The 8,559-nt window shown below is 40.2% G+C and overlaps 1 protein-coding gene across 1 annotated transcript; it reads right to left on the reverse strand.

Annotated features, from left to right (window-relative positions):
- Positions 1 to 4,862: 4,862 nt before the first annotated feature.
- On the reverse strand, positions 4,863 to 8,559 carry gpr185a (G protein-coupled receptor 185 a). The gene is made up of 2 exons (XM_052536582.1): positions 8,241 to 8,559; positions 4,863 to 7,679 (listed from the first exon to the last, which is right to left on the reverse strand). The coding sequence occupies exon 2, from the start codon at positions 7,651 to 7,653 to the stop codon at positions 6,673 to 6,675; it is 981 nt and encodes a 326-aa protein (XP_052392542.1). The 5' UTR covers positions 7,654 to 7,679; positions 8,241 to 8,559; the 3' UTR covers positions 4,863 to 6,672.

Consider the following 8,559-nt stretch of genomic DNA (forward strand, 5'->3'; position numbering starts at 1 on the left):
TATTAGCATGCATATTACTAGATTATTAGCCATGTATTAGTGCTAATTAAGAACTTTGCTTGCATTACTCTCCTAGACCTTATTCTACATCCCTAATCTTACCCAATACATAAACCTAACTACTACCTTACTAACTATTAATAAGCAGCAAATTTTGTAGTTAATAGTTAACAAGTGTTACCTATTCTAAAGTGTTTTTATACCACAGATTGAACAGAATCAAGCATTGCTTGGTAATTGTTCAACACAGTATTGAGAGTTGTGTAAATATTGTCATGCTAAAAGTCATCTGAATTTTGTTTTGACTATATATACTCACCTTTTCCATATTTGGAGTTTTTCCCATTAGTGTATTCCCATTTTATTCAGGGTTCTTTGATTCGGAAATATACACTAAAGTTCAAAAGTTTTGGGTCAGTATATTTCTTTAATGCGTTTATTCAGCAAGGAGATAATAAAGACTTTTACTCTTAGAAAAGAGTTCTATTTTAAATAAACACTATTTAAATGAACACCACTATGCCCCAAGTGGTATTTAAACCAATGTCAATCCTAAAGATTTTGATTTAAACTGTGCAGGAGTTTTAGGGCCAGAATCCTCCGCTGATGATTTGTATTCACCTCAGCATGTGTATGGACCATCTAAAGACTTAATCAATAGTTTTACAGTTTGATCTGTATCTGACAGCTGCATATGCCTGTTGTGATCTGTGTTAGGAAAAGGATCTTTAATGTCAAGAGAACACAAAAGAAAACTCTTCTCGCTGCTAAAAATGCTTGCTTCTTTAAACACGATGAGCAGAAATCTGAATTGTTTTTCTAAAGTAATATTTTGCTCCCATGGTAGCCAAGACACCACAGCTATGCAGCCATCTGGTGCCTCACAGCATGATGTCAGCTGTGCTTTAACAAAGCTAATTTTCAGGTGATAAATCATTCCATCTTTAATCAAGCCGTTCCTTAAACACTTAGGCAAATTTATAGATTGCACAACTACTAGCATTTGGTCTGACAGGTCTTGACATCATGAAATCTTCCACTTACATCATGCCCCAGATGTGCATAACTTTGCTTTCAATAATGCAGGACAGACGACATTGAATGCATTGTCTTTGAAGTGACCCCAAGTATTCAGCGGTATTGGGTGGGACAGGTAGGGTTTTGTTTATGTCTACAGCTTCCCTCCGAGGCTATGACGTCACTGTCTCTTTCCATCAGCGAGGCTCCATCTGTCCCTTATATCTCCGCCAGCTCTCCAGTGACTCACTGGGGAGCCGAGTGGATGCTGAGAGGAGACCCCAAACAAACAACAGATGCACACAACCTGTTTACCCCACATCAGTGAGTCACATAGCGCCATTCACTCTCTGGCGCATTTATATGTACCTTTTGTATGTTTCCATTTAGGTACAGTATCTGTGCTGAAGCTAGAAAAATAACTTCCACAAGAATTTTTTATGTGACTAATGAAATGGAAGCAGTAACCAATTTGACTCAGTTTGTGATTGGACAAACATGCAGTGTAATAAGATGATGTGATCCTTGTAGCATGCAAGTGTCTTGTATAATGTGTACTGTTTTTATATACTTAAAAAAAAAGTAAACAGTATCCCAGATAGCACATGTACGTCTGCGAGCTTCATCTGGAAAGAATCTGCTGTGAACAAACATCTGATCTTTAAGATGTCAGTTTTACAGACATTCTACAGTATGTAAACTCTATGTCAAGTCACCTTTATTTGTGTAGCTGTAGCGTATCAGACCCGAACCAGACAAATTAAAGAGTCGATCAGGTCTCCACAGAACATCTTTATGTCAGAGAATGGCACAGGAACTGTCTTCTCTAGATATAGATGGACCAAAATGAATTCAATGAACATCATAAATGAACATCAGTCCATCGCTTAACTCCATATTCATTTATATGTAACCCACACATCTGACTATCATATTATAATCACTTATTGTGTATGTCTTTTAATAACTATTGGATAGCTTAAAGGTGCCATCTGTCATGTCTGGCAAAAAAATCAAGTCATACTCCACATTCCATAACAGATGGGGGCAGTATGCCTCAATAAAGTGAATTGGTCTACTCTAGAGTAACAAACGAGAAAGGCATAGTCTCTAAGCTCCGCCCCTACTTTCACAACAACACTACAGCCATAGCCGAAGCCTAAGAGGACGTTTTGCCTCCAGAGGAACGTTGGGTGATGTCAAGTGATTTAGAAACATGACATCTTCAAGCTACTCCCCTTCACCTTTACCAGTTAATATGTTCCTATTCGTTTTGTTCATATTACATTTTGAGTTGTATATACACATTATTTGAATTAAATTAATTTAACAGACAGCATTCTGTCAACATCATTGGTCAACATCAGACAGCTGATCAAAGCTAGCGCCAACCAATGTAACCAGAGCTGCCAACTCTCAAGCATTCACCGTGAGACACACGCAATTAACTCTTTTCACATGCTTTCACGCCACATATCAATTTTCTCACGCACAGAAAAACCACGAAGCAAAGAGGACACGGAGACCAACAGACTAGACAGAGCAGGTTAGTTATGATATAAAAAAATGGGTAAGTTTAGCTATATAAGCTATATAGCTAATAAGCTAGCTAATTATCAAACTCAGCTACGGTTAGCCATCGCTATCATTAGCACGTTTATCGAACAGCCTTCGATACATTTCTATGTTATAACTTCCCGAAAACAAATACACAAACATATAAAACAAACTTCTAGCGAAATACTAACAGCAACTAACTGACCAATCCAAAAGAAATGTTGCAAGTTCGGAGTCGAACCTCATTTCTTTCAGGTCCATCAGTTGTCTCCAGCGATTAATAGCAGTGCCGATGTTTACTCTGGGTCGGCTCCTTTTCTTAACGGATTTGATTTGTGATTCCGAGCGTGGTTGTTTCCCTGTAGCGGGTGGTGGTCTCTTGCCAAGGGCTTGAGCCATCCTTCCTAGCCCCTTTCACACTGCACGTCAGACCCGCAATATTTCCGGAACATTGCCGGGTCGCCTTCTGTGTGAAAGCAACCACGTCCCGGGATTGATTACCGAATTGAACCCGGGTCGGGGACCTAGTAACATTGCGGGGTTCGACCCGGGACGAGCGATGTGTGAACAAAAGCCAGATCTAATTCCGTGTCGAAGTGATGACGCGCGTTATCGCGCAACTCTTTTACCGGCTGTTTTGAAGGAAGATCAATGTTCGCGACGAAAACATAAGTGCAAACTGTAATGAAGCAGAGATCAGTTAGTTCCTCACTTTCCGCGCTGACGGCGAGATCGCTCGCTTGCTTCAGTGAAAGTATAACGTGCCTAGCGTTGTCGACTCGTACATTACACGTCACGCGCTGATGTCACGTGTCGTTACGGGATCTTCAAGGGTTGTGTGTGAAAGCACGAGTTATTCGTGTATTGTAGGTTGGCTGGTGGTTATGTTGCCCGCATACCGCCTCCCATGGCCGAAACTGGTATTACGACACCTGTCGGGCCGGGGCTAGTAATGCTAATGCTAATTAAGGTTGATATCTCTGCAGCACTAAAACTTGACATTTTTTTAATGACATCATCGCCCTTATTTCTTCTCATTCTTTTGATGCGTGTAGGTCATGTTTTGGATATTTTTACCTCAATTTTTGCATATGGCACATATGATTCATAATCATGTTTCGTATGTTTGTGTTTCAATCTGCTTGCTTGAGACATTCCTGATCATCAGTTATTTGTCAAATGTATCATATTCTTGCTATAGTAATCATGTCCAAAATTATACCCTGCAAGAGTGGACCACGTGCTTGATAAGATAACATATGATTTATGATACCCCCGAGCCAAGACAATATCTGATTGGTCAAGACAACATTTGAATATTTAAATTAAATACTTAGGAAACCATAAAATCTGGCTTTTAGCGTTTACTTTTCAGCTGCTGCTTTGAGTCATCACTGTTAGCGTTCTTTAAGTGCGGTTCCAGCCTGCTTCGGCCTGCTGCTACTTAAACACAATGAGAAGAAACACCACCCAGTCTCGTCAAACTTTACTTCTTTTCTTTTACTTTCTTTTATTTTCCGTTTGAGAGTTTCGTGTTCTGAATTAAGGTTTGAAACGCCGTGTCTCCGAGTCTGACCTCTAGTGCCTGTTAAACTTCAACCAGCCACACAACTCTGCACCGTCAGACGACGCCCCACCACGGGCTTCCCAAGACGTCACTTCAACAACTACTGAACTTCCAGCCAATCAGCGACATCGGGAAACCCTTTCAACTACAACAAAGGGAACCCCTTTACACAGGAGACGCAAGTAACTTTACCTCCAGACAGACATTTGTGCTGGTGTATCTAATATCAATTTTATTGAATTCCACATTTCCATTCTCTTAAACTCATCTTTCCCTAACTTTCGATCTTCCTGAAACTTCTATTAATGTGTGAGTGCCTGTGCTTATGTGTTAGATTAGTTTATATCTCTTAGATTTATCTAATAAAGCCTTATTCATATTGAAAAGAGAAGTATCTTGTGTTTTGTGCTTACAAGTTAATGTCTTAAACTGCCGATCTTGTTACTGTGCTAATTGATAGTGTTTCACTATAGTTTGGATATTAATATCCAGCGCAGATTTGATGTTAAACGGCTCGTTCAGTGAACCGCAGGCGCGTCTCAGTGATCAGCCGTGAAACACTGATTCTGTTCAAATTCCCTTTAAAATCTTAAATGATTCCCTTTTGAGCTAAATTGACTTGTTTCCCTTACAAGCGCTTTATAAAATACTGGTTGTGTCAAAGCATCTTTATTGAGTCAGATAGGAAAATAGTGTCAATGATGCAACAGGACAATAACAGTTATTTTTTAGTTGAAGTCAGTTTATTAACATTGTGCAGTACGCAGAAGGCTTTCAAACATGAAAAATACAGCCATGTTTCTGGAGTGAAAGCTGACAGAGATCAGTGACACTGGGACCCGTCTCAACACACAAGGAGTGCAACTTTCTAAGCAAGTACAAAAATATACTTCTATATAAACGTTACACAGAAAATAATTGTATAAAGACCAACATTTTAAGGTTAAATTGTTTTACAAAATTAAAGTCTGACACAATCACAGCTGCTCAAATAAAACTTTTCTCAACACACAGTACATTCAGACATGTAGACATTTCAGACTGGCTGTAATATTTCAAATAATTCAGTAGTTTCATTCAAGTTCAGTAAATCCAATGTGTCAAATTTGTTTTTTTGGCTGCCTTTACTTTGTCTCGGGTGAACTTCATTGAACAGACATCCCATTAAACCCAGAACTACAGAGTATGAAACACTTTTTTGTGTGGCTTTTCTGCGAATTAATAAGGTATTTCAGTAGTTTGACTGGATATCATTGTTTTGGAAATCACTTTGTGTCCTGGATGTTATTATAATATTTAGCTGACAATATTGTATTATTTACCCACAATATTTCATAATTATTATTATTATTATTATTATTATTATTATTATTATTATTATTATTAACCAGCAGCGGATTGTAGTTATGTTATGGCTATGTGGTTGATTTTACAATACAGTAGGCATCCTGTAAATCTGCCACACAAACAACAATCACTTAATTGTACATTCATCCTTCCGTTTTCTGTTTTTGCTTTATTGTATGTATTGTCACAAGGAAGTGCTGGAACATATGCCACATCTCGACTCAGTGGCTATAAAACACCATGGACAGCTATTAATGATTTGCCCAGTACAGTAAGTCATTGTACGGTATGTATTAAACCAGTACCATTGTACAATGAAGCAACTTGCAAGTTATCTGTTGCCAGTCAGTTTGGAGCCCCTAAAGGGAAAAATATGAGATTGGAGGAAAAATTATATTTGATGCTTTTGTGTACACTTTTGTGTAAACCATCACTTTCCACCAGAGAAATCTGCTGCGCTCTTGCATTCTCACATTTGCATTTTCTCGTAAAACTATTGCATTTCCGTGAGTAACTTCTAATTTACTCTCAAGAGCACCGAAATGCAATTTTTCCACCCAAATCATATTATTTCTAACATAATCATTTCACGAGGGAAAGCAATACAAAAGTTTTGAGTGAATGCAAAATTTTAAATACATTCAAATAAAGTTTTTCCTCCCACCTCATATAAATTAAAAATTTCTCTGGATATGCAAAACCTTCGCATGCAAATGCTAAATTTATTGGGCAAACACTATAGCTTTGCGAGAGAATGTAAAAACATTGAAATACAGTTTTTCCTCCAACCTCATTTAGCACAAAGTTTCTTGGGGCAACACAAAGGTTTTGAGTGAATGGAAAATTTCAAATACATTCAAATATAGTTTTTCCTCCCACCTCATATTATTCCTGATACAAAAGTTTTGCGAGCAAACAAAATTGAGTGAATGCAAAAGCACCAAAATCTCTCTCTCTTTTTTTTTTTTACTCATCACCAACCATGTCTTTTACCATAAGGAAGTTAAAGTATTATTCTGATATCCTGTTAAGTATAGTAATGTGTCTGTGTAACATGGACACAATAATATGAAGTGCTAGGCTATTAAATCTGCCAAAAAAAAAAAAAAATTAAATTACAATATGTGGATTATATGTGCTTTACAGACAGGCCAATGCCAACATTGTGCTTTAAACTGAAGATGCTACACATCGCTGGGGGTCCTGGGTCGCATGATGAAACTGTAAGGCATGCACCAGCAACAAGCAATCCTCAAAGATCGGAGAATTTCAGGGTTCCTGAACGCATATATCATGGGGTTAATGATGGAGTGGCAGATGGCCGGAAGAGCCGTGGCGTAGGTGTAGATCACAGGGGTTCGAGAGTCGGCCACCAGCGAGTACATGGCGAGAGGGACCCAACAGAAGGCGAAAGTGCCCAGGATGGTGGTGAGGGTGGAGACCCCTTTCGTGGTGGAAGATGAGTGCGAGGTAGTCATAAGCTGCCGCTGAACGGCGATTTGCTGAGCGTGCCGGAAAGCGATCTTACAGATCTGGAGGTACAGCTGCAGAATGAGAGCGAAGACCAGGAGGAAGGACACGGCGAGCGCCGCGGCGTTGTTTTTGTTCACCGGTCGACAGATGCTACAGGTGCTCTCGTCCTCCAAGCAGTTCCAGCCCAGGACGGGGAGCAGACCGAGCGCGGTGCTGATGACCCACATCAAGATGAGTGTGATGTAGGTGAACGTCACCGCGCCCTCGGTGTGGTACGTCAACGCGTTGTACAGCGACATGTAACGGTCTACAGTTATCGCAAAAATGTTGAGCACAGACGCCGAGAAGGCTGTGATGACGAGCCCCGTCGACAGCAGCGTGACAATTCCCGAATCGATTATGTAAGTTACGACGAAATTGAGGATCAGGCCCAGGCCGGCCAGGAGGTCAGCGAACGCTAGACTCCCGATGAGGACGAACATAGGTGCTCTCAGTGTGGGCGTGTAGGCGATGAGAGCGATCACCACTGCGTTCTCGCAGGACATGAGCGTTCCCGTCACGCACAGCAGCACGTCCCACGGGTTAACCATCACGGGCACCGGCTCCAGCTCCCAGGACGGGGCAGACGACGTGTTTCTTCCCTCTAATGCATCCCAATTCAAGAGAGAAGTGTTTGGGAGCAAGTTACTCATCGCTTCTGCAGCAGGAGGGTGAATCACTGGAAATGAGTCCAACAGGAGAGTCAGAGACACAAGAGTGCGTGCATAGACAGACGAGAACAAATGATTGATTCATTGTCACAATTGATTCCCTCAGGTGGGGTTTACAAGACACTTAATATTCAGTAATGTTATCGATTTAACTGCACTGTCAAATAAGACTCTGAACAAAAATGCATCTGAATTTAGATTAATAACACTAACTTTGCAACTGTTATTGAACTGAATCAGATCAACATTGAACTGACTTGCTGAATATTAACACTGTCCACTATTTAATAGCTGAAACCGAGTTAGTCAATATCTCCAGGAATATGTCAGGCTACACAACAAATGCAAAGAGGATTTCATCATCCTTCACAGATATCTGTTAACATATATCAAAGCATATTCAATAAAAAAAAGAAGAGCGAGCTATTTTTAGACAAATGCCATTTTTAGCCTCTGCTGCATTGGACCTATACTTATATATCAGACATTTCAACTACTTATGAGGTGATAATCAAGCCTCTTAACTAAAGTAAAACAAATCTCATTGTTAAATAAAGAGCAGTACGAACCACAGAACGAGCTCGCTTCTCCATCCCTCTTCCATCAAGTGAAGATGAAGAATAGATGAGGCTCTGGAAAGCATGCCATGCCAAGCGCATCTTTTTAGGATGAAAATTAAAACGTGGGTGGAAAAGAATATATCGACTTGCGTCTGTTGTTGTTTTTATCTATTTGCCCTTTTTTTCTCCGTTTATTGGCATCAAGGTTTCCTACCTGGGCAGCGTTCAGCCTTGGCTTGTCTTTCCGCTCATAACGCGTTGGCAATTCACAGACAGCGGTGCCTGCTTGCTCGCATCTGATTGGTTCTTGAGATGACTCGCGCAGCTG

This window comes from Carassius gibelio, chromosome A21, assembly GCF_023724105.1.
Source record: "Carassius gibelio isolate Cgi1373 ecotype wild population from Czech Republic chromosome A21, carGib1.2-hapl.c, whole genome shotgun sequence".
NCBI lineage: Eukaryota > Metazoa > Chordata > Actinopteri > Cypriniformes > Cyprinidae > Carassius > Carassius gibelio.

Bases quoted from the DNA above. Each gene is read 5' to 3' on its own strand.
- gpr185a (XM_052536582.1), bottom strand. From the start codon at position 7,653: ATGAGTAACTTGCTCCCAAACACTTCTCTCTTGAATTGGGATGCATTA.